We start from the raw sequence: 26,090 nt of genomic DNA, 5'->3' as shown, positions 1-26,090 counted from the left end.
TGGGGGGTATATTAAGTTTGTCATTCCGTTTGTAACTACTCGAAATAATCATTGTAGACACCACAAACGATATATATTCTTGATCAGCGTGCAATTCTACATCGATATAGCCATGTCCGTCCGTGGAAATCACTCTAGCTTCCGAACGGATTGAAGTTGGTGCATGAAATTTTGGTAAAATCCAATATATGTATGTAGGACTTTTGGTATTGAAAGCGGGCTTTGTAGGTCCACATTTTCGTATAGCCCCCATACAAAGTGACGCGTGACGCGTCGGAGGCTAAAAAATATTTCTACCAATTTTTGTTTATATCCACGTCCACGTTTTGGTATTGCCCTCATATAAGGCCCCATATATAGTACGCGTCATTTTAAGATTTAAGATTTTGTATTTTGTGTTTCCACAGGCTAAGAAATATGTCTACCATAAAATGTTTATATAGGTCAAGGTTTTGATATAGACCCCATAGGACGATATCTCCCGATTTTCGTCATTTTGAAGGTTTTAGCCTCATTATCGCAGCGAAATGGCTGAAATTTGGTATTTAGTCTTCGTTGGGTGTATAAAATTTTCCCCCGGAAATTTGTAGGTATAGGTGCACTCCTTCATATAGCCCCCATAGGACGGTACCTGCCGATTTTCTACATATAGCTCGTTCTCCGCCAAAATACCTGATATTTGTAGGTCGACGTCATCAAATACCCCCATAGAAACGTACCTTCCGATTTACGGTATTTTGAATTTTGTTTTAGTATTTAAATTGCCATGGGTGTATAAAATATTGCAGAAGTGAATTATCAGTATAAGCCCTTCAAATAATCCCATAGAAGTGTACTTTCCGATTTTCGGTATTTTAAGGTTGTGTCATCAATATGCCATCGAAACGAATGAAATTTAATATTTAATCTTCGTTGGTGGTATAAAACTTCCCACCTGATAATTTCCTGTATTGTTCCATGTTTTTAGAAAGATCCCTCCCAATTTTCGGTATTTTGAAAGTTTTAGCCACAATATTCAATGGGAATAACTGAAATTTGGTATTTAGTCTTCGCTGGAGTTACGAAACTTTCCTCCAGAAATTTATCGGTACAGGTTAACGTTTTATACAGCCTTCATAGAACGACGCTCCCGATGTTGTTAACTATCCAAATCCAGAATAACCACGTTTAGGTCTTGTCGGTTTTGCCCAATTTTATGTATTTCGCTCAATTCTGAAAATTGTAAATATTGGTCCATGTTTTGGAAGGAACAAACATGTCGCCCCATATTAACTGTTTTGAAGGGAGTATTATCAGTTGAGTTATATGTACTACTCCTACAATAAAAGGAAGAGTTTAGTACTTTCATAAACGAAATAAAACTAATTGTTCCTATTCACTTCGTGGTGGAGGGTATAAAAAGTTCGGCCAGGCCGAACTTAACGCTTTGCTTACTTGTTAAATCTTTATTTCTGCAAACACGAATATGATAAAATGCACGATATTTTCAAAAGCAATTTCAGATGACTTGGAATTTATCATATCTCACATCTTACTAGATGGATTTTCACGGGGAATGATTAATTAGATCCGGAACGTAAAAATCTAAAATTTGCAATCAAGTACGAGGAAATCGACTGACAATTGTAAAAAAAATATAAAAATACAGATTTAAGAGATGCTGTGTAGACTACATTCACGACACTTATGGTATCATGGGGCGGCTGTGCCACTGGGGCGGCTTTGCCACCGCAGATTTTCTTGAAAACTACAAATGCTACAATAAACCAGTTAAAAGGAAAATTGTGAATTTAGTGAAGATCTATCATATCCCAAAAGCTGGCATTTGTATCAAAGATATGATTGAGGATGCAAGCAGTTTTGTGTTTTTCGGAGTATTGAGAAAAAAAGTTCATAGAAGGTATATTTAGTTATATCTTGTTTGCCTTTGGTGATATCCAAAATGCATTTTATACCGTTAAAATACAACTTCTAAAGAATAGAAATCCAAATAATTTGTATTAAAGAAATAATTATAAATGCCAACATTATTCATATTATGAAATATTTTGGGGGTGGGGTGGGTTAATGTCACAAATTTGTCGGGTTAAACATACATTGTTTATGTTTTGGATATACCACACCATAATGTGAAGTCAATATCAAATATTATGCTATATGGTCCAAACCTTGCACCACGTAATATTGTTTTATTCAAACTTAAAACAAGTTCCAAGAAGTGCTATATATTTTGAGGCACCTTTCGAGGGTAACATTTTTCGGGGGCACGTCCAGAGTTCTTGAGATATTACACTAAAGTTACGATACGATGAACTTGTAATACTATTTTAAATCAAAAACGTTCCTTGGATCAAAATCATGGTTTTTAGATTCTGGAGACCTTCGGGATCATGGTTTCCACAGACGTCTTTTTTTGTACAATCAGCCTTCAGGCTAATTAGAATTAATGGTTTTGGACGAAGTCCTCCCCAAATCTACAATTTGGTGTCTCTCTGTCTGTGCGGAGCGGGCTATAACTCTCGAACGGATCCATAAACTGCTTTTAAAATTAGATTTTTTGTTGAAGAAGTTATTTAAAAATAACTTCGGTGGAGAATATCCACAAACAAAAAACAAGGGAACTGATGAGATTCTGTGGCGAGAATCGAAACTATAGTATTCCCTGCCTTACCCCTTGGCGAACAATGCCAAATCTTTTCCACTAATAAACTAGTTGTTTTAAAATATTAAAACAACAACAATGGGATTAAGCCAGACTATTTTGAAAAAACAAAATTAGATTTTTTGTAATAGTTTGTCTAAACTTACAATACATTCTCTTCACGATATTTTATCCAGATATAGATCTTGTTGGAATATAGACTTTGTTGTTCCACTCTTTCGTGTACCACACAAATTTCAAATGTTTAAGGAAATGGTCGGATAGTTTTAAAATTTGTTTGCAGCTGGTTGTCCTTGCGGCGCCTATTAACATTTTTTCGGGACCAAGTCCATACTTCCTAAGTAAAAAGGGTCAGAAAGTGTACATTTGGTTACAGACCTTAAAAGGTATTGAAGCAAACTTTTTTCAAAACGTAAGACTTAGGGCCTGTTTATGTATGTCGATAAGAAAACGAATGCGCAAGAAAAACTACCAAATTTGAGTGTGTATTTCAAATTTGTTTTTTGGTATGAAGCAAAAGCAAATGAAATAATATTTCAAAAACTAAAGTTTGGTTGTCTTTCATGCGCACACATTTTCGTTTCGAAATACATAAACTGGGGGTTATTGTTCGTTAGTATATTTTATTCAGTTATCTGACTCTGGTTCCTCAGTATCCAGATTAAAAAATGCTGAAACCTGTACAGGCTGCGTCCATAATAAATCAGGAGATAGATGATTGGGGTTAGCTGGGCAGCTAAACAAATGCAGCGTGTCGTGTGGTCCCAATCCATATGTAGGGCATGTTTTGGGTATTGTACTTTCAAGTCGGACCTAATATGAATTGAGACTGCTGCATAGTTCGGATCTTAACTGGGTTAAAACATTTCGTGATTGCCTACAGCTGGCTTTCTTCTGCTGCTACGGATGAGGGACGGTCGGTAGGGTAGGGTTGCTCATGCCGGTAACACCCAAGCATGTACTGCATCGAGAATATCTTGTTGTATTAATGTACCAGTAAAATCTTCGTCTCCTCACCATCTTGCAGTCTGCAGGTCGGCATTCAGCCAGGTTTAAATATTTTTCCACTGCGCAGCGCTAACATTTTCATATCACACTGGTACCGCATAGCTCACCACAGACCGGTCTATTGCTTGATAATAGGTCTACAAGGATGTTTCTTTGTCAGCATCCCAAGTGCTAGCGACCTGCGACTTGATAACCTTGTTCCTACTGTGGCTTGTACGGATGACTTATACATGATGCAGAACGTTACACCCAATATCTTGGGATAGTTAGCGGTCAGAACCAGCGCACCATAGACCAATATGTTCAATGGGAGCCTGATTTCAGCCGTCCCGGTGGTAAACAGTGTAGCATATTCCCCAGATGGAAGAACTGCACTAAGTCAGCTATGTAGACATTTAACCTATCACCGATGCAAAGATCGTATAGTCATCCGCATACATTAAGATATGTCGTGTGGAGGGTGTGGAATTTCAGAAAGATTGAGTTTAAACAATTCCGGAGATGTTACCACGCCTTGGGGAACTCCTTGTTGCACTCTGCGGGTTTTGGATTTCTTGTTTCTGAAAATGACTGGCGTCCACATGCATAGTTAATTATCACGGTATCGAAAGCTCACGGCCTGCTCTGGTTCAGTCCTTGACTGATATGTGTTAATATGGCGTGTAATGCTGTGCTATGCATTTTCCGGAATCCATGCTGATGTTGGCTAACCAGGAAACTGCTTCTCATCATAGGGGGAGGAGCAGTGCCTCTAGAATCTTTGCTACCGGCGACAAGAGGGAGATCGGCCTGTACGATTCACCTCTGCAGGCATCCTTGCCGGGCTTCAGTAGCGGAACCACCCTGCCACCTTTCCAGGTTTCTGGTACAATATGGGTGGCTAACGATAGATTGAGGAAACTTGTCAAATACTCAATCCCGGGTTCATTGCCTAAGCATTGTCATTGAGGTTCCGTGTGGGTCCAACGCTTTGGATGATTTCGCGTTTTGGATGATGTCTGTAACATCGCCCATAGCAAATGCTGGTGGTACCTCATCGGTTGGTAGGGCTCCTATAAGGCGTCCTATCACTCTCGTGGTGCACTATAAACTGTCGGATAAAAAACACGCACGGTTCAGTTACTATCACGTCGTTGAAAGTAACTGCCGTTCTATCATCCTTCATTCACGGATTCAACAGTGATTTTACCACCGTTGCCGACAATTTACTTATGTTTATGTATCGAAAGGAGTGACTGACATTGATTAAACCTTTGGTAATATTTCTTTCAAGCGTGTATGAAACAGAGCTCCGAATACTCGCTCGAATTTGCTCGAATTCCATTCGTGAATGAAACTCTTCTCGACTTCGAGCAAGTTGAAGGGGGAAACTTGCCCCCTCCCCAACACCAAACAAAAACTTATCCCACCCCAAAATAAACTTGCTCCACAACCACCAAAAATATTGCACCAAAAAAAAAAAATTACCACCTCCCCTCAAATTTTCACTCGCGAGTGAATCGGAGCTCTGGTATGAAATTTCGAAAAAGTCCTTACAAAGTTCAAAATTTCCCTGTTCGAGGTTTCTTTTTAAATGCAGAAGTACTCATAAACTAGTCCATACTTCTTGATTGGGACGATAACTATCGAAAGCAATGACTCTCAAAATTAGATCCAATTAGTTCCAAGATAGACTATGTCTGTCCATTTCTTCATTTTCAATACCCAAAAAGACCCCTTACTAACACAAGGGTTATATAAACAGCAGAGCTGGAGAAAAATTTAAGATTTAAATTTAATTTAAAACCAAAAATGTAAGTCAAACCCAAAAAGTTCACTCACCAACACAAGGGTTAAGACAACATCAAAGAAAACAAAACACCGCTATAACAGTTTGTATTCGAGAGAAAAAAAATGTAAGCGCCAATTTAAGATTGTAATGCAATATCAGTTTTTTTTTTATTTTGATTACTAACAAGAAATGCACTTTTTATGGTCGAAACAAACTCACAAACTGAGAGCACCCTATGTGTGTGTGAGTGAGTGTGTTTGGTTGTTTAGTTAATTTTTATTTGTTGAGATTCGTTCGTTTGGAAATGTTTGTAGATGGCGACATTACGTCTCCTTGAGTTCCGGGCGTCTATGCATTCGAAAGGCTGGCTACTGCAGGCCGGTAGTTGTTACAACTTTAACGGCGGTCATCCAGTTTTCGAACGTTTATTCCGATTAATATGAAAGTGAACATTTACGCACACCCATTTTCATCAGCATCATGTGTTAAAGGGGCACTCGTCCGTCCATGCATTTGAAACGACTTTAATATTCTCATTTAACCAACAATTTAGCCATAATCTCCGAGAACATTTAGCACTGTTTTGAAAAGCGTATAAAAGCATTTGGGCATTTTATGTTGAACATCAGTTGCAAATCATTTGCCAATAAAGCGTAACAGCGAAACAAATTTTCAACTCCATTTGCAAAGAAAACACTTAAAATCCCGTCATCATGTTCAAACTTGTAAGTCGGTTATCCTGTAGCTGATATCTGCATGGTTGTGTCGTCGTATGAGTTCATTATAATTTCAATGTGGCGCCATGCGTGTTACTCTCATTTCTCTGTGGTTATGTGTCTGTAGCTGTGTGTGTCTCAGAATCTTAATATTTCCTTGTTTTTTTGTTTGCTTTCCAATTTTATAGTTGTTGGTCTTATCTGCCTTGGCTTTTGCGGTCGCCGCTCCTGGTGTTGTAGTTGCTCCAGTGGCTCCTGTTCATGGTCATGCCGTGGTGGCCCATGCTCCAGTAATACATCATCATGGTGCTCATGCCGTGCATTCGTAAGTATTTATGGCTTAATTTGCTTAGCAGGAGGCCCAAACTCAAATGTCATTAATTTATTACCAGGCACGTTATTCACCATCCTGCTCCTGTTAAGGCTGTGGTAGCTCATCCAGTTGTGGTGGCCAAGCCAGTGGTACCCGTGGTAGTGAAACCTGTAGTACCAGTTGTACCTGTGCATGGTGTACATCATGCCCACTCGGCAGTAGTAGCGCATCATTAAATACCTCACCCAAAATACAAAGATGTCCCAGGTATCCCAACTCCACCATTCATACCCCATAAAAATCCTCCCTCTCAAAAAAAAAGAAGAAACATAAAGGAACTCCCTAAATAAATAAAAAAAACATGAATGTTGTTGAAAGGATATTTTAAATGTGTTTGATTATTGGTAGTGGTTTTCATTTTCCTGTCAATGGATTTACTTACCTATCCAATGACACAGCTATGAGACTGTAAACGGATGCTGCCACCGATACACCCTGTATGTAGGGTACCGTTTTGCACATAAGCCAGCCCAGAATCCAAGCTATAAAAAGAAAAGAAGTAGAAAAAATTCAACAAAGTACAGCATGAGTAAATGCATTCGCCATCCTTTCGTCTTCTTCTTCTACTTCAACTTCGACATGGTTTGTTGTTTGTTAGTCATTTGGTTGTTGCTATTGTTTTTACACTTTTCTTGGAAGAAAATAGTTAATCCACGCACAACATTGTTTCGAAAGTAATGTTGAAAAGATGTCCCACAATATTTATTACAGAAAAATGCCACGTTTTGCCCATGTTACCAGATCTTTTGACTGAAATTCTTTGACCAATTTTTTTTTATAAAAAGACCGGTCGACCAGATCATTTCATTCCTTCCACCATAAGGATAATTTTAAATGCATATGCCGTAATCATCCAAAGCGTTGGGCCCACACCGAATATCGATTTTAATACTTAACAAGTGTCCTCAACCTATCCTTAGTCACCCATGTTGTACCAGAAGCCTAGATAGTTAACAGGGTGGTCCTGCTACTGAAACCTGGCAAGGATGCCAGTAGAGATGAATCGTACAGACCGAATTTACTACTGTCGCCTGTGGCAAAGATTCTAGAGGCACTATACCTCCCCAACCTACACTGTTTTCCAGTTGCCCAACATGAACATGGATTTCGAAAAATGCATAGTACTACAACAGCATTAGACGCCATATCCACACATATCAGTAGAGGACTAAACCAGAACAGGCCTTGCGACCGAACAGTCATGGTGGCTCTTGACATATCGAAGGCATTTGAACCGTCAACCATGCCAAGCTGTTCGAGGATATAGAGAAGACTATTCTCCAGCCTCATTTGAAACGTTGGGTAATCAACTATATGTGCGGACGCCAGTAGTTTGTGGAAGAAGTCCAAACCCGTAGCGTGAAACAGGAAGTTCCCCAAGGATGGGTGATATCTCCGGAACTGTTTAACCTCAAACTTTGTGAAATTCCACACCCTCCAGACGGCATTATATTTAAAAATTATAATAAACTTATAGCTAAAAGCACTAGCGACTACGGCTATCGGCTTTTGCCACACTGTTTACCACGTTGACGGCTGAAATAAGGCTCCCACTGAACATATTGCTCGACGTAGTACATTCTGACCACTACTTACTCCAAAATATTGCGTGTAACGTGTAACACCATGTTTAAGTCGTCCATGCAAGCCACAGCTATTTGCGATAAGATCAGAAGTAGGAACAGCGTCCTCAAGTCGCTGGCCGGCAGCACTTGCCAAAGCAAACACGAGTGGTTTTAGTCAAGTTAAGATCCGGACGATGCATCCGCCTCAATTCGTATTGGGTCCAAATGTATAGCACGATACCCAATACATGCCCGGTATGTGGATTGGGACCGCAAGACACACTGCATTTGTTTAGCTGACCAGCTAACCGCACTCACCTGAGTCTGCATGCAGAGGAACCAGAACCTGATAACTGAAATAATACACGAACGAACACATATGCATTGCTACAACAAGAACTAAAAACGTTTTGCGGGAGGAGGTGTCCTAACTATTGACACATTTTGTTGACATTTTTGTGGTCCATATCTCGGGAAGTAATGGCTTACCTCATAGAAATATTTTAGTGTTGCAGTCATGATCACAATGACCCGCTATTAAAATGTCAGCACGATCCGAAATAAATCCCCGCTAAAATTCAACACATTTGCGCTTTAATTATTTCGGATCGTGCTGACATTTTAACATAATCCATCTCGTTTAGCTAGTTGTCGTGCCAACCAGCCATTTTGATGGGTCACCGTGGATTTTCTAGTGCTTTTTAGTCATTATATCAGAAAACATGGGTTTGCGAACCAAAAAAAATCTGAATCGCACAGAAGCCCTTGAACTGCCGGAAGTTGTTTTCTGTATAGTCCACCTTCGAACTTGATTTAAATTTGAGAGAAATATTACGATGTGCAAAGTTTGGACTAATACCGATAGTTATCGTGCCCACAAGACATTTTAGTTGGTTACTGTAGGCATTTTTTTAGCTTTTGGGCCACTATGTCAGAAAGCTTGGACTTACCCACGAAAAATATTATACCGCTGTGAAGAAGTCAGCAGAAATGTCAAAAATTATCATCGATCAGAACTTGCATCAAAATTTATTACTTGTGTACCTTGATACCAGAAGGTATTATCCGATATATACCGCCTTGGCATTTGTTTTTATTTTAATTGTACCGGTAGCGTTTTTAGAGCTAATGGGTCATTATGTGAGAAAACATAGACTTGCCCATGCAACACATTATATTGTTGTTAATAGGACCACAAGCAGTGCATATCTTCCTGGACCACCATTTAACTTTTGTGGGATTAGACCTTCTTGGAATTTGATGTACGCTCGGACGAAATTTTACAATGTACTTGTGTCGAACAAATCGGACACTATATTCGTAAGTAATCGTGTTCATCAGTAACTTTAATCTATTCCTCAGGAAGTGTGGAGTTACCCGCAAAAAATTGTACTATCGTAATAGGCGCCGCTAGCATGACCAGCTGCAAAAATTTCAAAAGGGTCCGAGACTTGTCCTTAACATGAACTTTTGGGAACATTTTTGAAATTCTGTGTGAGTACCCGAAGAAGTGGACATTTTACAAACCAGCTAATCTCTTCGCGAGTTTTTGTGCCCAACATTTTAGCGAAAAACTTTTAACATTTTTGGGGAAGGTACCCGAAGGAGTGTTCTGATACGACCCATCCTAGAACTTTATCTATTTACGTTTGAACAAAATATTACGAGGTGCCAATTTTGAACCTAATCGGTTAATTGCCAGACAGCCACACGCACTGGCAGCGCTAAATCGCCTCCAAATTGTCTGAAGAGGTTTTCGTTAAAACATGCCTCTGGTCCAAAATCATTATGTTCTACCGAATATGGCAAATGTTTCTTCTTTAGCGAATACCTAAGGAAAAATTACAAAACAAAAGTCAATTAATGAACGTAGAACGTTTCACTTTTACCATGATTTAAAGTAGGTTGGTGTTCAAATGTCGGATATATCGCAAACTTTTAAGTTCTTTAATGCGCGAAAGAACTTGTTCAATTGATAGATTCATTTAAATGAGCATATGAACTTGTCATTCGACATGGTTCATCCCAGTTCACTCAACTATAATCGTTGAATGATTAATGGTCAACCAAGAAACGAGCTGTCAATCGAAAGTCGACTGGCGTATGCCCAATAAGAACGTGGTTTCACATCGTTGAGCTATAACAATGGAGAAGGGTTTATTTCAATAATTCGTTCATTCACTGGTTTTATTCATATTTCATCTTTCAAATTAGTTTAATCAAGTGACTGTTCTAAAATTCTATTCGATTATTTTAGTCCATTGTTTCCGTTTAAAATTTTATTTTTTATTACATGGCAACTCTGGCTTCCACTCCTTACCCTAGGAAGACTTAACGTTCAATAACACGGATTGAAGTTTTAATCTAAATTCTCAATTTAACTCGTAATGCTTTCACGTTATTGTTAACACGAGCGTGGTCGCATTCAGCCAAGTCATGCAAATTTCGTTTGCGCCATTTTTTCTCGTCATCCGTAGTTCTATGAAAAGAGTTTCGCTGAAGTATGAACAAAACATTCTCCAAATTTATTTTCTACTACCAACCACTTTCCATCCTTTGTTTCTATTCCCAACATTTTATGTGCATAATCACGGTGCCTGTTGTTTATACTCCGTTTTGTGCATCCCAAAAAAAATCTAAAGAAACTTGGCAGCAATAAGGAATGACAGATTGGAGTGTATTAAATTAAATGGCATCAACTTAAATGCCAGGGAAATGAAGATACCATCAAGACAATAAATGAATGTGGGGATATCCTACACTAGAGAATCACATACTGCTGCTCACAAAGCTTTCTTCCGGATGTTTAAAAAAAAAGATATGTGTGTGTATTGTGGTGTGTGGTCGACAACCAACCATGAATAATAATTGAAATCTCTAACTCAACAGGATGAAGAAAATTATTCAAAAATTCTCATTATAAATGATTATATTTCCGCCAACGACTCTCGCCTCGTTAGCCAAGTAACTATGAAAATAATATTCTAATTGTGATGCACGTACGAGCGAGCAATGGAAGCTTACGATAAAACCAGCCATTCATCCAATTACAAAGGAAGCTAAGATTTATTTAGAGGTTTTTGTAACGTAGTGGTGTTGTTGCAGTTAGCTAAACCGCAAGGAAGGAACAACTTTCGCCTCATAAGCATTATGAATGCGAATGAATGTTTGGATTTATCTGGCCAAATATGGTGTAACATTATCTTTATTATAACTTCGTGATGCCAATATAAAATACATTAAAATATTTTATAATGAAACGCGCATAACATAATAAACTATAATCAAGTAATGAATAACATAAATTTACCGTTATTAGCTAAAAAACATGTGCACGTTTTCGCAAATATCCATATGAGAAAACCCCTTACAGGCCAAATAAAAACCGCTACATGAAAAAAAGGAAATAAAAATACAACATACAATATGTAAACACACATACATACACATGTATGTATGTGGCTTTAAAAAAACATACCCATATAACCCAGCAAATCAGGTTTCGGATGTCCGACACGTCTGCTCAAAGTGGGAAGTTTGTCTGGCAGACTTCTGACGGAATTCTGTTCTCTTGTCAGAAGGTAATTGATCCCTCTTTGAGGTGAATTTTTATATTTTTTTTTCTCTTGTTATTTAAATTTGGGGATGTTTTTGTTGCTTCTTGAGAAAGGTTTATTTTGTGTTTTTATTGTGTGTGTGGAATGGCTAAGCATGAATATACCCAATAGAAAGTGTCTTCGAGACAACATTGATGAATCGTGCACGACATACCCAATTCGTTCACGACTCTTTGCAGACAGCCCTTTGGGATTGTTGACGACATTTTCACACAAGTGTCCGCCTATTCATGCACGACAACTTGGGCGACAGGGTAAGCGAAGTTGTCGTCGGTGACAATGTACATGACACTGTCTTGCAGATAGTCGTTGATGACAGTTTTAAAGACACTGTCTTGCAGATAGTCGTTGATGACAACTTTACAGACACTGTCTTGCAATAAGTCGTTGACGACAGTTTTAAAGACACTGTCATGCAATGAGTCGTTGACGACATAATGCCTTACAATGCCATCTATTTTCTCTTCAGTCATAAATAACCGCAGTTCCTCCAATAACCCCATTTAAAAAGAAAAGAAAAATTTTTTTAATATATAATAATGCATATATAATTAAAGTAAATTCAAACATTGTATTTTTCAAAGAGTATATAATTAAAAATAATTAAAATGATAACATAGTTATAATAAAAATTAAAACAAATAGTAATAATTATAAAATTGGAAATATTTTTAAATTTTTGTTTTCTGTTTATCGTAATTTAAAAGTTGGATGGAAGTGCTGGGAACATTTAAGTTTTCTTCCCTCAGAATTGCCAATATATCATCTCCCAAACTTTTAGATACGTTGTGCTTCAAAAAAACATCCCTCAATTTATCACGCAGTGTCGGCTGGAATTGGGAACTTTCGTCACAAACAGGCAAATCTTCAAGAAATGGTTCAAACTGGGAATTTTCGTTGTAAACTGGCAAAACTTCAACATTATTATTGTCCTCTGCCTGATAGAAGTCTTTTTGATTAAATTGTTTTCCTCGAAGTCTTTTCAAATAATCCAGACTTTTTCGAGAAATTTCTCGCCGCAAAGATCTTTTAGATGACATAATGAAATGTTGTAAATATTATTTAGTTTTACTTACGTTCTTTTATAATCTGTATATTTATTCACTTTTATTTATATAAACACACGTTTAATATGTACATTCAATAGCTTATTTGAAGGCAAGAACCGAATTGAAAATAATAATAAAAAAAAATAGTTTTAATTTTCTATTAATATTGCATAGCATGCTGCTTTCATACAGTTATGAATTGGTATCGTTTTTTTGTTTTGCACGACACATTGCAAGACAATGTCTTGCAAATTGTCACCTATTCGTCATAAAAGTGGTAATAAATTTAAAAGTTCGCTTTTTTGAAAATTTCTTGGGTTCTTTGCCAAGACACACTGCAAGACATTGTCATTCAACTTGTCGTTCATGACAATTTCGGAAATTTCGTTAACGAATCGTGCACGAATATGTCTTCGAAGACTCGATTTTCTAAGGGGTAAATAATAAATTAATGTGTATTTTAATTGTATTATCTGAATTGTTTCTGAAATTGTTTCAGTTTGAAGGAGAGAGAGGTGAGGTATATGATAACCCTTTGCCTCTCAACGTCCTCTCTCATCGACAAACTGACAATTGCCGCAAGAAAATTACCTAATGTGAATATGGACTATGTAATATTTTCCCTAACAATGTCAAATAGTTCTCATAGTTACCACTTGGACAATTTCAAACTGTGGACCAATTATAATATTTGGCCTCTTAGAATATGTATGATCACCCCGAGTTAAGCTGGGATGTTCGTCATCACAATCCAAATCCAAACAATCCTACGTTAAGACGGGCCAAACTTTTTATTTCTTGATTTGCCACCACGAAATAAAATGGTATAATTAGCTTCCTTTTGTCTATGGAAATATTAAGCTCCTTCATCACGGCAAAGCTTATTCGTTATAGAAGTAGAATACTTTTCTATAAATAAATGTTTGATACCCATACTGAAGACTAAATAGTAATGTTCAGGGATTTCTATTGAATTATGTCGATAAGACCTTCAAAATACCGAAAAACGGATGATGACGATGCTATATTGAAACGTGGATCTACAGCGACAATTCTCTGAACGCAAGTGTTGCACCCCTGGCGAAGACTAAAACCCAAATTTCAGCCACTTTGTTTGGATAACACAGCTAGAACCTTCAAAATTGCGAAAATCTTGCGGTAAAGTTATATGGGGGCTAAGTCAAAACGTATAATACCAAATATCCTAGGAGTAATATTAACATCTGTACCGAATATTGCGATGGCTACAACGTTCTGCAAAAGGATCGCACAAGAAGCGAAGGAAGAGGACTTGCCTTCCTAACACACTAGTTTGTCCAGTACAAACTTATCCCGCCTGAGCTTGACTCTACTGACCCATCCATGGAATGTATGTGGGTAGCAGTAAAGCATACCGCGGATGAATATCTGTGCCCTGCGTTATATGCCCGATATTAGTTCGCTGTTATAGAACAAAAACCGTTTGTTGCTAGGGGACTTTAACGTCCATCATTAGCTTGGACATTCCGTACTAGGTAATTACCAGCCCTTACCGAGCATATTAATAGCTCCACGTTTTGCATGGTGTATGAAGACGCTGCTACGCAGATAAGAGGAGATTGCTACAGCTTGCCAGATATCACCATGTCTGATAAATGACGTATCCTTCCAACCCGTCATTCCTCCTTTCTATCATCATCTCTCGGAATAAGGTCCACAATAAGGTCAGCGAAATTAAAGCCCATAATTTTACACGAATATTTATGATTCGGTCCAACAATTCAAATTTCTCCTACATTCGCATCAAAGTCGATTTGAACTCTGACACTTTGGTTTGCTGGGTACTTAGCCGGCAAAATAATATACACACATACATATGTGTATCGCATTCAGCGCGTGCCGCTACAGTTATTATGTTTTTACATAAGTATATTGGAACGTTCTCAGATTTTATGTGTTAAGCAGCAAAATAAACAAGTATTTGACCTTATGTTGAACGAACTAACAACATCTTCATCAATGTCTTCAGACTTACATATACGAAAATATGTTTTTCTATAAAAGAAAAACTTGTTCAATATCTGAGCTATCTCACATTTTTGGATACACTTATACATTTAATATTAAAGTTTACCTGACATCTGCAAGAGTTTATTCTCTCGTAATGCTTATTCGCGTATCCATTGCCTTCACATTGTTTGCCACTGTCATCGCCACTTAAGGTGCATTTCTTCATTTGTGTAAAATAACATCACTAAAATCATTCACAGCTATTAATTCATAAGATCGCATCCGGAAACAAATGAATCAATGCACTCACTAATTGTTGCCAAACAATATTTTATGTGGAGTTTTTGCCGTCTATTGATTGAGTGGTGGTTAGTATTCCCACCATTCGAAACTGTACAACGAATGGTGTGGTATGTCTCTTTACTCAGTAAGATCACCACATTTAAATAACCGATGTAATATACTATTTTGCCACGTTATTTCAAAATACATATTAAATATTGCATTAATTTAAAGAACTACTCGTATATGTAAATTAATTAAATTACAAATATTTCAAAACCAAAGTGAATGATGTGAATATCCAGTACATCTTTTTCAATCATTGTATCACTTTTTTGGCATCCTGAACTCTGATGTACGCGTGTATATTGATGATTATCTTCATTTCAACAAAAACAAAAATATATACATATGTATGTATGTATCACAGGAATTTATTTTGATAAATGACTTTTGTCGAAAGTTTTTGTTGGAAAAACAGTACGAAGCACTTACAAATGTCCAACATTTTGACTCTGTTAAAATGACCTTTAACATATTTGCGGTAAACATTTTTTGTTTGCCACAATATTTATTTTTGTTTCAACACTTCGATCCAATCGATGTGTGATGGAGATGCATCATTGATTGACATTTTGACAGAACGTTTTGATTGTTGAGGCCAACTTCCTTGCCACACATGTTCATAGGAAATTTGTCAATGTCCACAACTTTACAAATGTATCTAAATGAATAGTATTAATATAACAATATAAACATACATATGTACATTAGGGTTATAACTTTTTTGCAATTTTTGCAAATATGAACAATACCACAACATAGCCGTGTAGAGCATGAAATACGGTGTAATTTTTTCTCTATCGCGAAAAAAGTTTCCGCACCAAATGCATTGAAGTTCAGTAATGCATTATTTAATTTTGTTTATTATAATGTCATATATGCTTTTCGTAAAAACTTATTAATAGTTTCAATCTAATTTAAAATCAATATCAAACCATTCTGGGCCGATTTGTTATCAAATCGCGATATTTCAGAGCATTTAATGCACCTTTGTCAATATTGTAATTTTTTGTTTTTCTTTATAAACTCGCGGATTTTATGTTTTATTTATTGTACTTATCGGACAACCGAATATGTGGTCATTTGCAGCGAATTCGCGAGAATTGCTGACTGTTTTTAATGACTTTGCCTCGAATTGAATCGTATTTGTTTTCTATAAATATTTATTCAAACAAAGCAAATTTAAGTTTTTAAATAGGAAAAATATCAGAAGGGCTTTAGAAATCGCAGTCGATGCGGAAACATTTTTCACTGAATCGAACTAAAACACATGTTTTCGATATCAGGGCAATATTCCGTACTGGCGTGGTATTTTTTTGGTTATAGCCCTAATGAACATACATATATGTATATTAAGATTATGACTTTTTAAAACCTGCCTCAGATTACATAAAATCTTAATTTTAAGGTGATTCGATAAAAAAATGTTACGTCATTTGATTTTTTTTTTCTTTTTAAGCCACTATAAGCAGATATATAACTAACAAGTAAGAAAAGCGTTAAGTTCGGTCGGGCCGAACTTTTTATACCCTCCACCACAAATTTCAGCCATTTCGGTGGATTAATGTGGCCACAACCTTCAAAATACCAAAATTCGGAAGGTACCGTTCTATGGGGGCTATATGATGGCTTGGACCTACACCTACAAATTTCCGGGGGAAAGTTTTATACTCTTAAAGAAGACTAAATACCAAATTTCAGCCATCTCGGTGTGATAATGAAGCAAAAACCTTCAAAATATCGAAAATCGGGAGATATCGTATTATGGGGCCTATATAAACATTTTATGGTAGAACTGTTTCTTAGCCCCTGGAAACACAAAATACAAAGTTACAACCGATTCTTTGGTCAACTGGGTCTAATACATTCAAAATATATAAAAATGACGCGTACTTTATAAGGGGCCTTATGTGGGGGCTATACCAAAACGTGAACCTATATAACCCAACTTTGGTAGGATTATTTTTTAGCCTCTGAAGACACAAAGTACCAAATTACAACCAATTCGGTGATAAAATGGGCCAAATATCTTAAAAATTCCTTAAAACGACGACGCGTCACGCGTCATTATGTATGGGGGCTATACGAAAGCGTGGACCTACATAGCCCGCTTTCAATACCAAAAGTCCTACGTAAATATAACATATTTTCCCAAAATTCCATCAACCTACGTCAATCCGTTCGGACGCTAGAGTGATTTCCACAGACGGACAGACAGACAGACGGACGGACAGACGGACGGACATGGCTATATCGATGTAGAATTGCACGCTGATCAAGAATATATATACTTTGTGGGGTCTACAATGGTTATTTCGAGTAGTTACAAACGTAGTGACAAACTTAATATACCCCCATCCTATGGTGGAGGGTATAAAAATAAGCTTTGGAGCCACACGACATAGCAAAAATGGCATAACCTTTTGTTTCTCACTGAATGTATCATCGGATCATTTTATATAATATATAATTTGATTTCATATATCATATCAGAGAGTGGTTTGTGCGGAACCCATTTCAATATTTAAATGAAATAAAATTTATTGTATTCAATAATAGGCAAAAGATCATTTATTCGTGAAACAGGAAATAAATTGTCACATTATTTTTCAAAAAAAAAAAAAAAAACAAAACAAAATGGTTTGTGCGTGACCTTTTTAATACTTAAATATAATAAACGTTATTTTAGTCATTAATAGGGAAAATTTCATTCATTCCCGCTACAGGAAATCATTTTTGAGAAAAATGATCAAAAAGTCATCACCCTAATATATATGTGCAGTGCACACATAAATATTTGTGTATATAAATGACAAAATAAAATAAAAATAATTAAATTCATCGATATTTTACTTTGAAGTCATTAATTTCAGTTACCATTGCCTAACATATTTTTATCCTAAATTTTATGTTTATTTTTATTGCAGCTCTTATTTGTCAAGCGCCATAAAAATTACACACTGGAGCGTGACATGTAACAGTACCTTGAAGTTATAAATATTTCCTTATCAAAGAAAAACTTCTTATGTTTATTAGTTATTGCCTCAGTTATGATTATAAAAGATGTTACTGTGTACGTGTTCGTTCGTTCCGCTAGCAGATTTTATTTCAACATATTCAAATTTCAAACACGTTATCCTACCAAACCACCTCATATGTTTTAACCATAAGAATTTGGTCGTGCAAATCTGCGGAGCCAAAAGGCTAACAGCCAAAGCCTTTGTTAATGAAAATATGTGACAGAAATAGCATTGAATGGTCTTCGTTCCTCGTACAAAACATACATACATATGTACGAGTACATGTGTTGCATTAAATCGAAATTAATTTATGAGGATTAAAAGGAAAACAATATTGAAATCGTTGACATGCGAATGTATTTGGATATTTATATTATTTGGGATACTGAATTTAATTGAAAACACATACATCCATATTAAAATGTTACTTTGGGAGGATTCTTGAAATTGTAATATTGAATACATAATACTACAAGCATGATGCTTGTGGTCACCTTGTTGAATCTGTAATACCAGCTGATGTCTTCTCTTTTAGAATCTGGGCGTATGTTGCAGCATTTATACCAAAGTTATTTGGAATTCGAAATTAAATATGAGAATTATATATGTATATATACAACCAATATTAACAATTTCAGAAACTGGTTGTTTTGGAATGAAAATACTTTTTGTAAAAACATTAAATTAAAAAAAAAGTGAGGACGCCCGAGTTGAACTTTACGTACCCTTCACCCCAAACTATTTTGAAGAAAATAGTTTCCTTTCGTTTATTACAGTACTAAGCTCTATGTTGAGGCTTATTCCTTGGAGGAGCAGAATATCTTAACTGACATAAAGCACTCGAAATATACAAAATTGGCAAACCAATATTGGGGCTAGGCTAAAAAATCTTCTGGGAACACAAAATTCCAATTAATAACCAATTTGGTAGAAAAATGTGACTAAAAATTTCCAGAAATCTTAAATCGGTTGGTACCTTTATATGGGGGACTATATTAAAACGTGTCTGATATTTTACATGAGATGTTTTGTTCCAGTTATAATGTTTTGTACCCCTAGCAAAGACTAAATACCAAATTTCAGTTATTCCGGTTAAATAATGTTGCTTTTCAACATACCGAAAATCGGGAGGTACCGTTTGGGGCTTTATCAAAACGACGATCTGTATCTAGACATTTCTGGAGGAAATTTTTGTAACTCCAATTAATTCTAAATACAAAATTTCAGTCTTTTCGGTTGAATAATGTAGCAAAGACTTTCAAAACACCGAAAATCTGCAGGAACCGTTCTGTGCGCACGGAGAAAAAAATATTTTTCGCTTTTGTTGGGACAACAATATCTATTTTTGTTCCAACAATGCATTTGTTTTGTTCAAGCATTGCAACTGCAAATCCAAAAATAACATCGTTTGCTCCAAACATACAAAACAAAAACAACTTGCGAAATTTCTCAATATTGTAAAAATCATTGACAATACCTATGGTAGAAACTATCATAATCTAGAATTTTTACGAAGACTATTGTCAGCCCAGTAAACCTGTTACTGAAATTTTTGATTTAAACGTATGTATATAATTCTGGTATACACTTTCCACATAACTTTGGTATACATGTCACGTATAATATTATGAGCATTGACAAACATGACCAGGTTTTGCCAGGTCAAACTAAAAATACAACAAATTGAATGAAGAAACATAATTACTTCATTGCGCTCGTCCTCCAAACACCTACCCCAACATAAGGAATATCATAAAACCACAACAAAAATGAAAAGAAAACACAAATTACGGCCAAAAATACTTCTCATATTGTGATGTAACTCAACTATCAAAACACAAAGAAGAAACAAATAAAGACAAGAATCTCATGGTGTACATTAGGGGTATAACCAAAAAATACCACGCCAGTACCATGTGCCGAATATTGTCCTGATAACGAAAACGTGTGTTTAAGTTCGATTCGGTGAGCCCTTTTTGTATTTGATATTTTTGCTTTGTTTGAATAAATATTATAAGAATAAATATATAAGAAAAACAAAAAATTTCAATACTGTCAAAGGTGCAGTAAATGCTCTGAAATATCGCGATTTGATAACTAATTGGTCCTGAATGTTTCGACATTGATTTTAAATTAGTTTAAAACTATTAATAAGTTAATAAGAAAATCGTATATGTCATTATAACAAATAAAATTAAATATTGCATTAATGAACTTCAATGCATTTGGTGCGGAAACTTTTTTCGCCGTAGAGAAAAAATGACCCCGTATTTCACAGTAGTTTTTCATGCTCTATACGGCTATGCGGTTGTATTTTTGATATTTGCAAAAATTGCAAAAAAGTTGTAACCCTAGTGTACGACACAAAAAAAGAACAAAGATAAAAAAACAAAGATGAGGGGAACTCATACAAACAAAACTCACTAAAATTGTTTTTTTTTCACCACGACATCGAATACCGAGAGAAGAGAATAAAATTGTCAAAGAAAAGAGAATAATATTGTCCAGCAGACTATGTGATACCCTACACCACTACCTCTGTGCATAATCTTTTCACTCGAAAACATTTCTTTTAGGGAGATACGAAAGTTTTCACCTATCTGGCTTTTATACCAAATGACTTAAGGCGAACTGAACCAAAATAATTAATATTTAATTTTATATTTGACATCACCAACATCAATATGCTTCTATCTCTGTGAGAAAATTTCGTGATGATCCGATCAAAATTCCGACCTGTAGTGTGATTGCAGAAAAAGTGGAAAAAAGGAATGTATTACCGATTACTGCGATATCTCTATTATTTGACCACCTACGCCAACCTACTTTGCATAATTTTAAAGATGGGATTTACTACTTTCTTAGTTAGGTTTTGCTTTTAGATGGTCCTCAACCAAAGGTGTGATATTCGTCATTATTATTAAAATCTCAAAAATGAAATGTTGGGTTCTATTAGCGACTATTGCGATATCTTCGTTGTTTTACCACCTACGACAACCTACGTTACATCGTTGTAAATGTGATATTTTCTACTTTCCTTTTTATATACCCCTTATAGACGCTGGGTGCCACCGTGGTGCAATGGTATGCACACCCGCCTTGCACATATAAGGTCGTGGGTTCGATTCCCCGGCCAGGCAACATCAAAACACTTTTCAACGGTGGCTAAATACCCCTCAGCAATATTGGCGACATTTCCTGAGTATCTCAGCCATGTAAAACTTCTCTACAAAAGTGGTGTCTTAGACACGCCGTTCGGACTCGGCGATAAACTGTAGGGCCCATATCATTGAGCTAATATGAATCGGGGTGCACTCATTGATATGGAGGAAGTCTCCCTTGTCCCTTATGGGATGTTTGTGGAACAATTATATATTATAGACGCTGAGATGTTTGCTTTGGAATAAAATGTTGATTTTTTCTCCAAATAAATTTTTGGATCTTTCCGACCCCTAAATATTATCCGACCATCAGCAAAATCAATAGACTTCTTCATCTGTGAGAACCCAATTAACCCTCAAAATTTCGTGATCCGATCAAAATTGCGAGATTGCGATAAAAGCTGAGATATTCGCTTTGGAAAAACGTTGTCTTTTTATATAAATAAGTTTTTTGCCCATTACGACCCCTAAATATTATCCGACCATCACCAAAATCAATAGGCTTCTAGATGGACAGACGGACACACATAGCCAGATCGACTCAGTTCGTCGAGACATTCATTTTGGTATATATAAGTACGGCTCTACTACCATTATTTCGATGCGTTACAAACTTTTTGGCCAAAACCAACTTATAATACGATGGAATGGAAAAGGCGTCCCTACAACACCTAAAGGTGATGCACTGTATTATAGCTGCCATGACATAAAGCATGAGCTTGGTTGCGGATTTGTAGTTGGTCGGAGGTTAAAACACCTGGTCTCCAACTTCACACCAGTAAATGAAAGATTTGCAAAAACTTGCTAATTTGCGCTCATGCTCCCACTGAAGACAAGGACGAACTGACCAAAGATATATTTTATGAGCGCTTAGAGGAAACATAAATAATGCCAAAATTGGAAAGGAAAACATCTTTGGCCTAACAGTCGGAAAATTCAGTCTTCAAACATCTAACAATGGGCTGATAGACTTCGCAGCGGCAAAAAACATGGTAGTTAGCAGTACCAGATTTAATCATCTCGATATTCATAAGAGCACCTGGCTGTCTCCAGATCAGAAATCAAGAAATCAAATTGATCACGTTGTGATAGATGGAAGACATTCATCGAACGTGTTGGATGTGCGTTCCTTCCGAGGAGCAAACATAGACTCGGACCACTACCTTGTTGCAGCAAAGGTACGCACCCGGTTAAACGTAGCAAACAAAATACGAACAGACACAACACGAAAGTTATACATAGGTAAGCTGCAATCACAACAGCATATTCCACTCAACTAGCCCAATTAAGAGAGAAATGGAATGGAAAAAGAGAGAAATGGATAAGCGGGAGTGTGAAAAATTCGAGATGTACTGGAACCAGAATGAAGTCCGAAAATTCTACCAAAGTGCTCAGGATATGGAATAAACATTTTTCAAAACTGTTGGTATCCAATAGCAGCGAAGACGACGAAGATACCACAGACCCGATCCCAGAAGATGGTTTTGAATGTATACCGCCCAGCCAAGATGAGGTAAAGACAGCAATAAATCGAAGAATAATAAGGCAGCAGGAGCTCTTCAACACCGGAGGCGACACGCTGATAAGGTGTATTCATCAGCTAGTTAGCACCATCTGGCAGGAAGAACGAGTACCCGACGATTGGAACCTGAGTATCCTGTGTCCCGTCCTCAAGAAAGGAAAAGGACTGTATGCTCTAACTGTAGGGGCATAAGTCTACTCCCTAGATCGTGTCAGGGATATTGTGCGAACGAATAAAGCCTGTGGTCAACGAGATAATTGGGCCATACCATTGACCAGATATTTACCCTGCGGCAAATCCTGGAAAAGACCCAAGAGATGCAGATCGACACCTACCACCTTTATGTCGATTATAAAGCAGCCTTCGACAGCCCGCTGAGTTCAAAGGTATTCCAAGCCATGTCTGAATTTGGCAAAGCTCATCCGGCTTTGTAAAATGACTTTAACTGACACGAGATCTTTAGTTAAAATAGGAAAGAACCTCTCCGAAGAGTTTTGTACCAAAAGAGGTTTCAGGCAAGGAGACAGCCTTTCGTGTCATCTCTTCAACATCCTGCTGAAAAATGTTATATGAGATGCAAACGTCAAAAGAAGTGGCACAATCTACACCAATAGTCACATGTTACTTGCTTATGCTGATTATATAGACATCATGGGACGATCAGTAAAAGAAGTAACTGATACCTTTATGAAGGTCGAAGGAGAATCTGCTAAATTGGGTCTGGCGGTAAACGGTGAGAAGACCAAGTTAATGGTGTCGACGCGCAATGTGTCCTTTGAGCTCGGACCAACTGTGGAAGCTGGTTCCTATAATTTTGAGGTAGTAAAAGACTTCGTCTACCTATGCACCTCCGTAAACACAACAAACGACATCAGTTGTGAAATAAAAAGAAGAATTGTATTGGCCAACAGATGCTACTTTGGTTTAAGTAAGCAGTTTAAAAACAAAGCCACATCTCGTCAAACAAAAATAACGCTCTACAAAACACTGATACTACCCGTGCTGATGTATGGCTCCGAAGCCTGGGTACTTGCGCAAGCAGACATGGCAGTGCTTGGTGTGTTTGAGAGAAAAATTCTTCGAAATATCTACGTCGCATGAACCACGAGCTGTATCTGCTATACAACGACATCAATATTGTTAAACGTATCGAGATGCAGCGATTGCGTTGGCTAGGCCATATCATAAGAATGAGCGAAGATGAACCCGCTAAAAAGGCGTATATGTATATACGGACCGCTTGGCGGTGCACGCAGAATTGACAGGCCAAGGAATAGATGGCGCAAACAAGTGGATGAAGAGATGAAATGGCGCGGTATTCCAGAGTGCGAAGCAACAAATAGAGAGAAATGGAGATATTTTCTTAGTTCGGCCTATTGAACAAATGTTCTGTAATGGGCCAGCTAAGTAAGTTAGCAAGTAAGTTTAATACGGCCGACATACTTATTCGTATTCTATGACGCTACTGTTCTATAGCGGCACTTCCTTCTATTATTTGTAAAAACGATTACTTTTGGAGTTCTTCCAAACATTTTACTTTTCTTTGGGAAAAAATTCCACATTTTTCCTCAATTTTGAACAATACTTTTCCATTGCACAGATACGCTATCGTGATTACAGAATTCCTATGTCAGTTTTTAGAAATGTATTACTCGTTACGTTCTAATATACAGAAATGTGTTTGTATCCAGATTGTTGGTAATATCAATACACATACATTGTAATTAGGCCGATGCAAATGACACACAGCGGAAAGAAATGCCCCGATTTACCAAATATCTAATGAGTTGTTATCGTGTATGCCTCCATAAGCTTTCAAAACTGAAATATGCTATGTGATTAGTATGGCATTTTGTGACTTGTTGTAATAAGGATACCAACAATTACATGTTCTTTACATCCTCCGCGCTGTGGTCTTGGAACTAAAATTGGCTAATTTGAGATATCTAAAGAGGCGCCAATTCATCCTACAGAGGCAGAGTTCGTAGAACTAAAAGTGGTTAATTTGATACGTTACGACGATTGATATGAACTTTGTGTTGTGAGGACGATGAAGCATGCGGAGAGCGGTTTATTGCCAATGCTGAAGCAATAATAGAGTCAATCAATGGGTGTTGTCGCACAAAGGGATTACGGATTAAAGAACTAGTGGCAATGAACATTTTGTAGAATTTGAAGATTTCATCAAAATACAAATTAGATGGGTTTCATACATACAGCATTTGCTCAATTTAAAAAAATTACAATACAAATAAAATAGATTTAAATATTTATGAAGAACTTTAATTTGTGGCAAAACTTTTAGAGAATATTTTCAATAATATGTGTATGTTTATATGTACACTAGCAAAGTGCCCGCTACTTCGTATGCGTTAAATATACAAAACAAATAAATAATATATAATATAGAATGGTGAACATGGAAACATTTTGTGTACTAATACGTACCACTTTAGTCCGATTTTCGTCACGCCTACACATCAAGATAAATCCACATTTTTTGAGATATTTTAATTGAGGTTCTCAGCGCAAATATGGCCTAACCCAACAACCGCCATCCTCACTTGCAGCTCTATCTCTTCCCCCAAAAACCAATTATAGAACTATTTAGTACTTTCATGTAAATACATAAATACGAACCTCTTCCTATTATTTCAAAATTCCCTTTACACAATAACAAATTGTACCAAAACCTGTGCCATTTAGAACTTTTCGTATATTTATGGTTCATATTTCTTAAATCTCACGTTATAAGCAAATGATAACAGTAATCATAATTCCAAATCTCACGAATCCAGATCTATCCGTTCATCCAATACAAAATTGTACCATACATGGAACCATTTCGTACCTCTTCTTCTTCTTTATTTGCTAATTCGTTTTCCGAATGTTAGCGACCAATATAATACAAATATTTTTTTTTTCTTATTTTTTTTTTAAGTCGCTCAAATCCAAGTTGTACCAAATTTAGTACCGTTTAGTACTTTTCGTACATATAAGTACGAATTTCCAAAACTTCCTCAATCCTACACCCCAACAGTAATCTTAATTCCAAACTTCAAGATTCCAGCTCTAGCCGTTCGCTCAAATCCAAATTGTACCAAATTTAGTAATTTTCGTACTCATAAGTACGAATTTCCAAAACTACTTCCATATCTCAATCCCACACTCCAACAGTAATCTTAATTCCAAATTTCTTGATTCCAGCTCTATCCGTTCGCTCAAATCCAAATTGTACCAAATTTAGTACTATTTAGTACTTTTCCTACCCATAACTAAAAATTTCCAAAAC

General features: G+C 36.6%; 2 protein-coding genes across 2 annotated transcripts in view; one reads left to right on the top strand and one right to left on the bottom strand.

Annotated features, from left to right (window-relative positions):
* The window catches only part of SIFaR (SIFamide receptor), a 129,917-nt gene that overhangs the window by 28,308 nt on the left and 75,519 nt on the right, over window positions 1–26,090 (bottom strand). The window contains exon 3 of the mRNA XM_073963371.1: window positions 6,913–7,012. Within this exon, the coding sequence (XP_073819472.1) occupies window positions 6,913–7,012 (100 nt within the window). The remainder of the gene's footprint in view (window positions 1–6,912; window positions 7,013–26,090) is intronic.
* Window positions 6,018–6,850, top strand: LOC141390432 (uncharacterized). Its single transcript, XM_073963373.1, has 3 exons — window positions 6,018–6,166; window positions 6,346–6,482; window positions 6,550–6,850. Exons 1-3 carry the CDS (start codon window positions 6,155–6,157, stop codon window positions 6,704–6,706), a joined length of 306 nt encoding a protein of 101 aa, XP_073819474.1. The 5' UTR covers window positions 6,018–6,154; the 3' UTR covers window positions 6,707–6,850.

Source organism: Musca autumnalis, unplaced genomic scaffold (genome assembly GCF_047663935.1).
Source record: "Musca autumnalis isolate F117 unplaced genomic scaffold, ASM4766393v1 scaffold_1, whole genome shotgun sequence".
NCBI lineage: Eukaryota > Metazoa > Arthropoda > Insecta > Diptera > Muscidae > Musca > Musca autumnalis.
Note: the sequence above shows the minus strand (reverse complement) of the source record. Positions and strands in the feature narration are given on the sequence as shown.